Source organism: Balaenoptera acutorostrata, chromosome 6 (assembly GCF_949987535.1).
Source record: "Balaenoptera acutorostrata chromosome 6, mBalAcu1.1, whole genome shotgun sequence".
Taxonomy (NCBI): Eukaryota; Metazoa; Chordata; class Mammalia; order Artiodactyla; family Balaenopteridae; genus Balaenoptera; species Balaenoptera acutorostrata.
The window spans coordinates 32,738,225-32,751,476 of NC_080069.1; the positions used below are offsets into that span (position 1 = coordinate 32,738,225).

Here is a 13,252-nt window from a genome sequence, read left to right on the forward strand (position 1 = left end):
TGCTGTCTGGGCTCTGGGACCCCAGTCTTGTAGACTGGATGGGGGTTTGGGAGCACGGAGCAGGGGCCCTTCCTCATCGCTGGCCATGTGGCAGCTGGGACCTCAATTCTTATTCCACCTAGAGGCAGGACTGGTGCCCCATCTCCCCTCTGAGGACACCAAGGGCTGGGGCAGGGCCTGGGGGGCATTGTTGCCATGGGGCATCTTCCCTGGGCCACACACAGATCCAGCAGCTTAGCTTAGTTTCCCCTGAAATAAATACTTGAGAGAAAAGGAAGAAAAATGTTAAAACATTCAGCTCCTTGATTTTTATAAATAATGTGGTGAGAAAAGAGGAATTAAGTTCAATTAAAGGCAGGTGGGAGAGAAGGCACCTAAGAGGGGAGGGAAATGGGTAGGTGTGTGTGGCAGGTGTGGGAAGGAGGAATGACCCAATCCTGCAGCAAAAGTCCACCTTCTTGGTCCACTGGCCCCCATCCCATCCTGGCCTACCTTCCTCAGAGCCCCCTGACTCACCCTGTCCTCCCCCCACCCAGGTCAAGTGGGCCATGGCCTTGAAGGGTGGACAGTGGGGATGGAGAGTCAGGGAAGGAGAACGTGTAGAGTGAAACGGACCTAGAATACTCCCAGGGTTTGAGCCAGGTGGGAATAAACTGTGGTGTCCTCAGACACATGCAGGGGACATGAGAAATGAGGAGACAAGAACAAGGGTTCCTGGAGGGACAGAGGGGTCCTGTTTGGGCTTCCACTGCCACAGAGCTACTTCCTCATCTGGTGACTCTGCCAGGGGTGACCTGGGGATGACTCATCTATCCCTACCCCTATCTATCATCTATCTATCATCTATCTATCTATATCTATCTATCTATCATCTATCATCTATCTATCTATCATCTATCCATCTGTCCATCAATCTATCATCTTTTCGTCATCCATCCATCAGCCATCATCTCTCTATCTTTTACAGTAAGAAGGTTAAGCACACAGTCCCCCCAGAGCTTGCTCAACAAGCTCTGCATGACTGCCCCCTCCGCTGCACTGACCACCCCACACTCCTTCAAAGCCAGCCCCAGCTCACGTGGCCTCAGGGCTCGTGCACCACAGCCTGTCTTTTCCTGGGGCTCCCTCCCGGTCCTGGGTCCTAGAGCATCGGTCTTGAGAGCTCCCCAGCTCTCGACTTCCCTGTGTGTCCCTCTGTGGAGTCCTCCAACTTGGCACATATGTTTCCTTCTTTCTTACTCCTTAAGGGTCTCTGCCATCCCCAGGGAGGGCAGAGAAGTGTCCCCGGGTGGGGCAGCTGCATGGTAGGGCAGAGGGGGTAGTTAACAAGCAGTGGATGTGCTAGGGTCTAGGAGGACTCCCTGAGGGTTGTCACACCCCCTGGGTCTGGCTTGGCCCTGACTCGCTCTCTGGGCCTCGGTTTTCTGTCCATCCCTTGGCCACTGTGACACATGCACAAGGCTCGGAACTCGAGGAGGAGTGAATCTATTGCAGATATTTACTAAGTACCTACTGTATGTCAGACACAGTGCTGGGGACATAGGCTGTGGGTGGTTGCAACCGGTGGGAGAGCCAGGTCAGGCCAAATAGAAGTGCAAGTATGAGTAGGGGTCCACCTCCTCCCCCAGCTCAGGCAGAGCTCCCTCAGCCTTCAGGGAGTTGGTGGGCAGGACCCTCCTTCTCAGGGAGCAGCCCTGGTCTTGGGCCAGACGGTGCAAGGGTAGTCAGGGCTCAGATATGGGCCCCAGGGGGACACTGTGGGCAGTGACGCTAGCCAATGGCACCAAAGGCAGAGTAAACCCAAATGGCCCACCATGACAGTGACCAGCAGTGGTGGTCAGGAGGGCCAGTGGGGAAGACCTCAGGGCACAGCCCTGACCCTAGAGGGCAGCAGCACATGCCATGGACCTGAGACAGGAATACATCTGGAGTGAGGGTCAGGGGGCCGGAACTGTAGAGACATGAGCCTGGGTGCTGGTGGGTGGGCAGGTGGGGGGCTGTCATGTGTACCTGTTGTGGGAGCAGCTGGGGCAGGGGCTGTAGGGGGCTGGGATGCACAGACCCACCCTCTGTCATGCCCTGTCCCCAATGCCCCTAGCACCCGTGGAGGCCAGCCTGGCTTGGTGACCAGGGACCCAGTCTAGCCATCTGGGGCTTAACCTCTGGCCACATCTGGGCCAGCTTCCTGTCCTGGCCAAAGGAGGAACTAGGCCATCTGTTGGCCACGTCCATGGTCCACACAGGCTGGCATCCGTCTGGTATGGCTGCCAGCCAGCCCACACCACAGGCCACAGACTGCTTCAGGCTACACCAGGCATGTAGGGCTGGGCAGCATCCACTTGTGCTGGGCCCTGGGCAGGGCTGGACCTGGGGGCATGGGCCCGGACACCATTCTGGACCCACCATGAGGGCCAGGTGGTAGGGGAGGTTCACAGCCGGGAGCCTGACCTCTGCTGCTTCCTGGCAATAACAAGACAGCCAAGGTAAGATGTGCTCATAGTGAGCGGCAGGAGGGGTGGTCCTCTGTACCACTTGCTCCCAGGGCCCAGCCACCTGCACAGCTCTGCATCTGACCCCTCTGGCTGGGGTGGCCCCAGGTTCATTGGATCCTCTGGGAACATGTGTCCACCCACTGCCTACCTGCTGGTCTTGCTTCTTCATGGACCTCATCCCATGTGTGGATCACCTTTAAAAACCTTCTTTATGGGACATTCAGACACTCAGAAGAGCAGAGAGTGGTTATGACATTTTCCTGTGTCCTCAGCTTGGGTGAGTGGAAAGATGGAGACATGGGGGTCCCTCTGGGGGCCACGATGGGAGTTACATTTTGGACCACGTGCCTAGTGAGAAGGGCCGGGGCCTCTTTGCAGCTCTGTGAGGGCCTGGAAAACACTCAGTGGGGTAAGTGACGCATCCCAGGGTGCGTGCAGGCAGAATCAGCTGACCGTGGGGCAGGGGTACCCCAGGGCCCTCCCACTGCTGGGGCCCCCTGCCCAGGCACGCACCAAGGAAGATGAGCAGCACGCCCACACCAATCTGCAGCATGAGGGAGATGGAGATGAGGACCACCAGGGGGATGAAGAAGGCGAAGCCAGGGCCCTGCTCGATGACAGCCTTCAGCTGGGAGGCGTTGGCCAACAGCAGTGCGATGTCCAGCATGCTCTCTGCCGCACTCTTCTTATTGGCAGAATGGTTCATGTTGATGGGCCGGTTCCTGCCCCAGCGGGGTGCCTGCAGGGAGGGGGGTGGTCAGCCCGGGCTCTGTGGCAGGGGGCTGCAGGCCTGGGCCCACCCTGGTGTCCGCCCCTTTGAGCCTGGTCTCCTTCCCAGGGATGTGGGGGTTGATCGGATCAGCAGGTGAGGGCCCAGATGAGGGCTCGAAAGGGAAGTGCTTATTAATAGAACAAGAGGCCCAGAGAAGGCTGTGCAGCCCCTGCAAGACCCACCCTACGAATCAAGTCCTGGAAGAGAAAGGAAACAAAACACAACCTTAGCACACACCCTGGTTTTAGATGGGAAAATGCCGCCAATTGTCTGCCTGCCATGGGCGGGGCCGTCTGGTAGCCTTCCCTGCGTGCCCCTGCCTGCCCTCCTTTCCAGGAGGTGATTGGTGCCAGGGCGGGAAATGACGTGACGGCAGCTGGATCCCAGATTCCTGCATACTCGCCCAGACCTGCAACAAGTCTTCGTGGGATGGCCGATCCACCCAGGCCATCTCCCAGCTGTGCAGTCACACAGCAGGTGCTCAATAGATGCCTCTGCATTCTACAATGCAACTGAGCTCAGCTTCTTCCTTAATTTTTATTAAAAAAAATTTTAAAACCACTTTACTGCGGTGTGATTGACACAGAAAAAGCTGTACATAATAAATGTGAACAACTTGAAGAGTTTGGAGCTAAATGTGTACCGTGACACCATCACCACATCCAGGCCACCACACATCCAGAGTCTTCTCCTGACCCTTTATTATTAGTATTTGTGATAATACTAATATCACCCTTAGAGTGCTGTACTGGTCACGACATGCTGCACAGTCGACCTCCAGGGCTCATTCTGCCTTCACGTTCACGTTGATAAAACAGGAACACAAGTTCTGATACCTCTTCCCTCACTTCTGCCTGAGAACATCCCCAGTCCTCAAGGCCAGGGCCCCTGTCACTCCCAAGTGCCCTCCATGCCCCAAGGCCCCACCCAGAGCTGACTCCCCCTGTTGGATAGGCTCTTCTCTCCTGGGGCAGGAGTGGGGAGGGTAGTTAGGCAGGAGAAGGCCTGCCTCCGAGGCTGGAGTCCAGGCCACAAAGACCCCTCCCAGGACTGGAGTTTACCTCTTGGGGCGGCTGTTTCACTTGAAGCCAGCTCTAAGCTGCCAGGCCTCCTCTTTGTATCCAGCCCATCTGCCCTCCTCAAGCTGCCCCTGGCCAGGCCCCTCCCCAACCTCCCAGGACAAACCTGTACCCCTCAGCCCTGGCCACTTGTCCACAGGAATCCCTGAGCCACTAGGCCTCCTGGGGCCATTCAGATCTTGTTTCTAGAGTCATGAAAGATGCAGGGATGGGAGGTGGGGGTTCTGGGGAGGGCAAGCCTCTACTTTCTGCAGCTGGAGATATTTCACCATGGAAATTACAGAACTACAGAAGGGCGGGGTCTTCATTTTTCCATTATGTCTTTTAAATTTAATCTAGAATAACATGCCCAGGAGGGAGGATGGGAAAGTAGGTGGCTCTGCTATGTCCTGCTTTCCCTCAGTGTCAGTTGTTCTTAAGTAGCAAATCCACTTGGTTTAAAATTCTAGACCCAAGAGCCCCCAGGGAAAGCCTCCTCCGCTGGACCCAGGGCCCTGGCCTACTCTTTGGGAAATTCCATGTGCAGCCTGGGGTCTCCTCTTTCTTTCTTCAAGTCTCCCCTTTGCCTCTCCATGCCAGGCCTACAGCTGCACTCACATCTGGGTGGGCCACACCCCCAGACCAAGAACACCCAAGGCACACCACTCCTCCCCAGGGTCTGTGCCCCACCCCCCTCAAAAGCACCAGGCTGTCTCCCAGCTCTGCTCTTGCAAAGCGGCCCAGCTGGCCATGCTTCGCCATGTGTGTGCTCCTCTGGGTGCGGGCATCCTGGAGACACTGGCCCGCTGGCCATGTGCCCCTATGTTTCATAAACCAGAAGTGCCAAAATGTCTTCCACACACACGTAAGTACCTAATACACATCTCAAGCACAATACATATATGTGTGTAAGCATACACAAACATGTAGACACAGTACACATGCACAAACACACATGAGCACACATGCACACACACGTATACATACATGTACACACACATATACAATACATATGTATATATGCATTGACAAACACACATACACACACATATGTACACATCCAGGCTAACTGTGGAGGCTTCTGAGGAGGAGGGAGAATTCTTTTTTATTCTGAGCTCTCTTGAACTGTTTAAATATTTTATGCCCATGCAGCCACGTGCACATTCAAATACAGAATGACACCATCAGCAGCAGTGCCCCCAGAACAGGGCGCCTGTGCCCCGCTCTTCTCCACCTTGGGTGCCCAGGGCACAGTCCATCATCTTACTCACCCTTTAGCTAGGTGCTTTCCTCCAGGGAGTTCCCCCCTGTCCTCACACTCCACTTACCAAGGGTAAACTGAGGCTATATGGGGAGGAACCCTGCCCAAAGCCAATGGCAAGTGAGGGTTGCACTGGGATTTGAACCCAGGTCCCAGGGCTCAGAAGCCCTGAGAGCTGACACCACAGTCCCCTTGGGCCCTGCAGTGGGGGTCTGGGGTCTGGGTCACCTGTGAGCCTGAGTGCTCAGAAGTCCCCAGCCCCTGGCTCTAGCTGAGTGACCTCAGGATAGCCAGCCCCCTCTGGGGTTCAGTCTCCCATGTGTGCAACAGGGCCACGGAGCAAACATGCCGGGAGGTTCTGGGGGGTCTGGCCACTGTCTCAGGGCCCCAGTTAGCAAGCAAGGGCCCCAGGCCATGTGCCCCTCCTGATACAGGGCACTTCCTGCCCATATGGCCATCTGCTTCCTGTTCAACCTGTGCAGTGATAAGGAGCGCTGGCCAGAGGCTGCAGGCCAGGGGGCTGGTGGGGGGAGCTCTGGTCAAGCCCCAGTTCACTATAGCCTGGCAGTGTAGCCTTGACAACATGCTCCCCCTCACTGGGCTTTAGCTTCCCCATTTGTACACCCCAGGCCACAGTCTGGGAAGCTCTACAACCCAAGTGCCCCCACTAACACTGAGAAAGAGCACTGTTCTCCCATTCTACAGAGTGGGAGACTAAGGCTCAGGGGGGCTCACCCAGGGCCACTGTGAGGGAGGGGCAGATCAGAATTGGAACCAGCCTGTCCACCTCAGAGCTTAGGGCCACCCAGGACATGGCACAGCTTCATGTCCACCCTGGTCAGGGGGCCCAGGAGGTTTGTGCGGTAGGGGCTTGGGTGGGGAGGAGGCTGCAGGGCTGATGCGCTTCTCCCATGCCTGACCTTGGTGTCCTAGGCCTTCTGCGGAGGGAGGGGCTTTGAGCTGTGGAGGGAGCTCTGGGCCCTAGAGGTGACTGCTGCACAGGTGAATCCCAGGGAGGCTGCTATCTTGAGAAGGTCAAGGGCTGGGGGGGCGGTCAGAGCCCACCTCTCACAGGTGCGGAGCTCTATGGGCCTGGACAGGCCACCTGCCCACCCAGCTGCCAGGAGCCATGCTGGGACCCTCTCACCGAGACCCCTGCCCATGACCTGGGCAGTGCAGGGAACAAATACCCAGTTTAACGTGTCCCTAGGGCCAAGAGGACTTCCCTGAAACCTCAAAGGCATCCCAGAAGCTGAGTAAGCTCGGGGCTGCCAGACTTTTTCCCCTAAAAGCCAGGAAGGAGCCTGTGGGGAGGGAGCTGGCTTTGGCAGTGGTGCCCACAGGGCTGGCTCCTTGAGCCCACTTTCTGTGGACAGAGGGTCTCATCCCAGCCATTGGTAGGCAGCTCGCAGGGACCCAGGCCACCTGGCCCAGGGGCACACTGCTGGGCAACCTCAGCTTGGACAGGGAGGGGAGTTGGGACAGAAGCAGGATTCAAAGCAGATCTGTGGTACTCAGAGAACCCAGTTTCAGCACAATGCATCCTCCAGTCCACCCTGGGCTTGGATGGGCTGCCCATGGCCTCCGGCTGGGCCCAGGAGGTCTGGCCCACCCCCAGCCTCCTGCCTGTACACTCTCTGCTCCCCTGGGAGACAAGGGCAGGCCAGGGCCGTGGCCCACTGAACCCCTGCAGGACCCCTCAGGGTTTTGGTTATGGACTTCCTCCAATCCTGCCTGCCCCAATTCTGCCACTGACTCCAAACCCCATGTACAAGTATGGAACAAGGAGCCCACATGGGAATTCCTGCCCACGCTCCCAGAGCCCAATTTCACATCTGTAGAACCAAGCTCCCAACAAATCTATGAGGCTCATCAGCTACCCTGGGAGGAGCTGGGGTGCAGGCCTTCCATCAGCACCTATCTTTTATCATCCCCATATCCTGCCACACCACGGACCAACAGAGTGACTGGTCTGTGCCTCGGTTTCCTCATCTATAAAATGGGCACATAAGGGGGAGTGAATGAAGGGCTCAGAGGCCCAGTGGCTGGTCAGAGCACAGCTGGTGCAGGGCAGGACTGGATGTTCCTCTTCCTCGCCACCCAGGCCTCACCACTTTGAAAGGTTACCTCCCAAACGAACTGTACCAATTTGTAATTAATTCCATTTAAAAAATCCATAACAAGGAAGAGAAAGTACTAGTCCCAGAAAATGCATGAGCTGAGTGAGACCCAGGGTGCACTGGAGGTCCAGCTCCAGATGCTGGGCTATCGCAGCCACTCCTGCATAAGGCCCCTCCCCTTGGGCTCAGTGGGCAACAGTGGATGTGCGGGCTCTGGTGTCCTTGCTTCTGGTTGGGACCTGAGAACTGACTGAGTAGGATCTGTTGGGGCCTGGGGTGTCCCTTGTCTGACCCACCAGTGCGGGGCATAAGCTGTTATTGTGGCCACTGCCTGGACTCAGCATGAAGGCACCTGCTTCAGGTCACACTGGCTTACTCCTGCACTGTCCCCATACCGTCAGCACCCAGCCAGCCCCGAGATGGCTCTTGCTCCATGTCTGAGCTCATGGCAGGAAGTTTCCTAGGGCGGGGGGCGGGGGGGTTTCCCTGCTGCAGCTGGGCTGGGTTGGGCAGTCCCGCTTCCTGTGGACTCAGCAATGGCCAGCAGTAACCCCGCAGCCACGTCAGGGCTGCCTTTTGGAACATGGCCAAGACCCCACCAGCCTCGGGATCTGCCAGGAGAGCAGAAATGAGAAAAAGAGCAAACTTGGGACTTCCCTGGCGGTCCAGTGGTTAAAACTCCACGCTTCCAATGCAGGGGGCATGGGTTCGATCCTTGGTCGGGGAACTAAGATCCCATATGTCGTGCAGCATGGCCAAAAAAAAAGTTTAAGAGAAAAGGAGCAAACTTCCCCCAGCAGCTGAGGCTGTGCACGCACCCCTCCCTCCCAGGACTTGGCTTCCAAGCCCAACTGTGGCCCCAGGAGCCTCACTGCACCCTGTCCTGCCACCTCCCTGCTGTGTCCTCAGCTGGCTGTGGTCCCAGAGTCTGCTGCAGGGTCCAACGCAGCTGCCCCTTGAGATAAATCCCTGGGCATGACACAGTCAAGGGCCACATTTATTTTCACAATAAAATTGCTGTTTACTACTCCTTCTGCTGCCAGCCAAAAGTGAGCTGACTTAGTGAAGACTCCAACTCACTCCTGCGGGGCACCTGAGCAGACCGGCCTTGCATGGAGGCCATGGGGATATGGGGCACGTGGAGGGGGACATCTGCAGAGCTCCCCCACCACCCTGGCCCGACAGGTCTCATCTGCCCATGGATTACACATACAACTCTTCCCTGAGCCCAGCCACCCTGGGAGGTGAGTGATCCTGCCCACTTCACAGAGGAGGAAACTGAGGTTCAGAGAGGGTCTGCACTTGCCCAAGGCCCCATGGCAGGGCGTCTCGAGACCGATGGGGGCTCTGGGCCTGGGCCTCCCACTCAGTCCTCTTGCAGCCAAGGACATAGTGGTGACCCAGCCCACACACCCTGCTGTCTGGGGCTCTTGCTTAAGTGGGGACACATCTGAAGATCCTGGGGTTTGCCCCTCCTCCCAGCAAGCCTTTCTACCCCTCCTCAAGCAGGAGCTTGGGGCTCAGATTCAGGCAGGGACTGCCGGGAGAAAAGGCTGTGGAAAAGCCAGGTGAGGTGCAGGGGGAGGGCCATGCCTGTCCACAGGGATTGCACCTGAGGGAAGGTGCTGCCCCTTCCAAACCCTGCCTGGGCTTCATCTTTGGGAGATGGTCTCATGTGGCAGGCAGGAATGTTAACAATGCTGTGTGCCCAGTTTCCTACAGCACTTCACACGCACTAACCCATTTAATCCTCACCATAACCCTCTGAGGGAGGCACTACTCTCACCCCATTTCACAAATGAGAAACTGAGACACAGAGTGATGTGCTCGAGAACACAGTGAGGCAGGTCCTGAGGGTGGGAAGGGGAAGGCGGAGGCTGGAGGGCAGTGTTGGGTGGGCCTGGGCCCCAGGCAGGGTGAGCAGAGCAGCCTTCAGTACTGACCGTCTCTCCCAGAGCCTCGCTGCCTGTGACTGGAGCCACCCTGGAAGAATGCGTTCACTCTCGCATGAGCTTCCAGCCCCTCCATGGGCCTCCATAGCTGGCAAGGTCTGACCTCCCATACCACCTCCAGCTCCCCAGCTCCAATGTATTGATACTTGGTGGTCCAGCCCCTGGGCCTTTCTCCCACTGTTCTCCCTGCCTGGGATGCCCTTCCCAGGCATACCCGTACCCCATTCCAGTCCTCCAGGGCTCAGTGCCAATGTCCCCACTGGTCAGGAAGCCTTCCTGGCCCCACTCCCACCTGCCTTCAGGACCAACCCCAGGGAGTTCAGCACTTTGGCCGTGGCTTCTCCATCTGGACGGGTCTCAGCTCTCAGACCGAGTGGTACAGGGCTGCAGCAACTGCAACTGGTCCCAAAGCCAATGAATGCAGTGATCCCTGAACACACCCGTCCTGCCTACTGAGGGCCCGTTCCCCAGTGCAAGGCCTTGCTTGCCCCACATGTTCTCCCCCCATCCCCTAAACGTGGCCTGTTACCACAACATCGCCTAGGACTGGTCACCCACACCTGAGCAGGGCCGGTCTCTGCCCCAGTCAGGCGCTCATGGCCACCGTCCCTACCCCCATCCCCAGGGGGTCAGAAACTGAAAGAATGTCCAAAGTCAACAAGTTGGGAGGGCAGTGCTCAGGACTGCGCCACGAACAGAGGCCCTGGGGAAGTGCTAGTCCAAGGCAAAGCCAGTTAGGAACCGCTACTCTGGCCCTGCCAGTGGGACAGGACCCCAGGGAGGGAGGGTACCAGCTGTAATATGGGACCACTGCCAGGGCCTGCCCCATGCCCACAGCGCTTCCAGGCCAGCAGGGCAGGCTCTGAATAGAGCCTCTTATGCGGGTGGAGAGAGGAGAGGGGGCCACAGCGGCCCCAAGTTCCCCATCAGGGCACGCACAAGATTGTGCGGTCTCCGTGGACACCGTGGGTGACGTAACTGTCTGCCCGCTGCTGGCCTGGGGCCCAGAAGCCGCGATCCACTCCGCCCAGTCCGGGAGCGCATCGAACCGGAGGAGAGGCAAAGTTGGAGTGTGGTGTGGGAGCCGGGAAGGCAGGGGCCCGCGGGAAGTGGCGGGGGGAGGGAGGAAGGTGGCGCCCAGGCCCCTCGGCTGTGCAGCTCGGTGTGGGCGCTACCTGCCCCGGGCCACGTCCGGCATTCTGCCAACAGCCCACGCCCCCGCTCACCTTCCGGGGTGGCTGGAGCCCCAGGGCCACCGCTGGGGCCCCCGACCGCGCGGGTAGGGGGCGGAACGCACGGCGCGTGGCGACCACCGCCACCCTAAGGACGCGGCGCGCAGCTGGTCGGCGCCCATAGGTCCCTGGGAGCCGCTGGCGCCGGGCTCAGAGAGGGCGGGCATCGGCCAAGGTCGCACAGCGGCACGGGGCTAGGGGTGCTTACCGAGGCGTCCGGGGAGCCAGGCGAGCCCGGGCGCACGTCGCCATTGAGCTCATACTCCTCGGGTCGCGAGTCCATGGTGCGGCGCTGGGGCAGCCTTGCTCCGGGCCTCAGGGAGGCCGGCGCCTCAGCCGCTGAGACCCTGCTGCGCGCCCGCCCCCTCCCCCCCCGTCTGCCCGCCCCCCCGGCCCGCCCAGTGCACGCCACAGCCCTCAGACTCCGCCCCCAGGCCGGGTCTGGAGGCCCGGCTGGCTAGACTTAGACTACCGCTCTCCTTCGCCGCGTGGGCGTTAAGGGCCGCAGGACCCCGCGCTGCGTTTCGGCACTCTTAGGCCCCGGACCTCGCGTGTTCGTGGGTAAAGCACGTCGCCTTCTGTGCTCCTGTCGTGGACTCTTTTAATCCATAAAACGAGGACAAGAACCGGCCTTTCCCCGGCCGCTTCGCTAACTGCCGAATGAGCTGTGAAGGCGATTGGGCGCTCCCGCGGGTGTGGGTTTTTTGTTTTTTTTTTAACGGGGTGAGGCTCACCCCGGGGGCCCCACTGCAGGTCTCGCCAACACGTCGTCCGCCCCGCACCCGGAACCTGAGTCAACGAGTCGTGTGGGTCTCACACCCTCTGAGCCTCGGCCTTCTCGTCTAGGAAATGGGGGCATGAAGGCCTCCTACGCACTCACGAGGGGAGGGAGGGGGGAGGCAGAGAGCGGATCACCACAGGTTGGGCCCGCTTTGTGCCAGTGCCCGCCGTTGCCCCTCATGAAACAGCCTCTGTGTCCTCAGGCAGGGCCCCCTTGTTTGGGGTGGCACCCTGTCTGTGCCTGTGCCAGCCGTTGGGGGTGGCTTGAGCGTGTTGGTTCCTCCAGCCCTTGGCTCTGTCGGCCAGGACGCGGGCCTCTCCCAGAAGCCAGGCGTGTGCGAAGGGGCCAGGCATTATCTCCCCGGGCAGGTATGCAAAAGTACAGGCCTCTGTGTTCTCCTGTCCTGACCCTGACCCGGCTCTCAGGCCCACCTGCTTTTCACTCCTCCTAGTCGCGCCGCCCTCCCCCTCCCCACCCCTGCCCCTTTTCTGCCCTCTCTCACGGTGTCTGCTGATGTCTTCAGCAGAGTGGCTCAGGCAGGTGGCTTGACCTCTGTGCGTCAGCTTCCCTGCCTGCGAGGGAGACCAAGGCCATGTGGGCATGACCTTCCCCCTCCACATAAACCAAAGACCAGAGAGGGTAAGCAGCAGTGCCCAAGGTCAGGAGATAGTGAGTTACATTGGTCTGGAGCTGGAGGCTCTTTCATTCATCCTGTAACCACAGAGTGCCTGCTGTATGCCATGCCCTGTTCTAGGTGCTGTGGGCTGGAACAGGACTTCTGGGGCAGGTGGGAGGTGGCATGGGACAGCCCTGTGTGGGGCCAGGTGCATCACTTTTTGTCTTACAGCCCTGGGAAGCAGGTGTTACCCCCTCACATGATGGGAGGAAACTGAGGCACAGCTGGGAAGAGACCCAGGAGGGCCACGCTCAGAACTGGGGAGATTGTGCAGTCCTGTAAGCGTGGACTGGATGCTCTCCCGGCTAGTCTACCCAGCCAGCAGGTGGGCACCCATGGGCGTTGTAACCTAGTGCCTGCCTCACCTGTGATTGCCCTCCACACTGGACCCTCCTTGTTTCCCCCTGCCCAGAGCCTCACCCCCGCTGCTAGAGGGAGTTTTGAAAGTGAAATAGAAGGCATGGAAAATGCAAGTCACCTTGGAGATTTATCAGAAAAAGGAATCTTCCGCTAAACCCTGCTCCAGGTCCTCCTCCTGACCTGCTGGCATGTCCAAACCATTTGTGGTAGAGGACAGACTGGGGGCCATGGGGTGCCCACAGTACTGGCTGAACCCAGCTGGGCGCTCGCCCGCTGTATGATGTGGCTGGTTTCCTTCTCCGTTCAGTGAGGTGTTTGGATTTGATTCCTCAGTGCTCTGCCCATGGTGGGGGCCTAGTATCTAGGGTCTGTATGGGCTGCCCTGGGAGCTTGTCCTGACCTTAGCCCTGAAGTCCTGCAGCCCACAGTTCAGACCGACAGGTATCCCTTTTGTGCAGGTGTGGGCAGGGCCTGCCCAGTCGCAGCACCGCTGAGGGCCCAATGCATCCCAATGGGACATCAGTTCTGCCCACACACAGCCGTCTCGT

The 13,252-nt window shown here is 58.8% G+C and overlaps 1 protein-coding gene across 4 annotated transcripts in view; it reads right to left on the reverse strand.

The window, feature by feature from the left end:
* Positions 1-11,257, reverse strand: part of LOC103012988 (ninjurin-1-like) — a 162,402-nt gene extending 151,145 nt beyond the window's left edge. For 2 of the 4 annotated variants that reach the window (XM_057548687.1, XM_057548688.1), the window contains exons 1-2: positions 11,096-11,257; positions 3,006-3,231 (exon numbers count right to left, since the gene is read on the reverse strand). In XM_057548687.1, the coding sequence (XP_057404670.1) occupies positions 3,006-3,231; positions 11,096-11,170 (301 nt within the window). In that variant the 5' untranslated portion in view covers positions 11,171-11,257. Of the gene's footprint in view, positions 1-293; positions 3,232-11,095 lie in introns of those variants that run through there. The other 2 variants (XM_057548686.1, XM_057548684.1) reach the window with 2 other exon arrangements.
* Between the last annotated feature and the right edge of the window lie 1,995 nt (positions 11,258-13,252).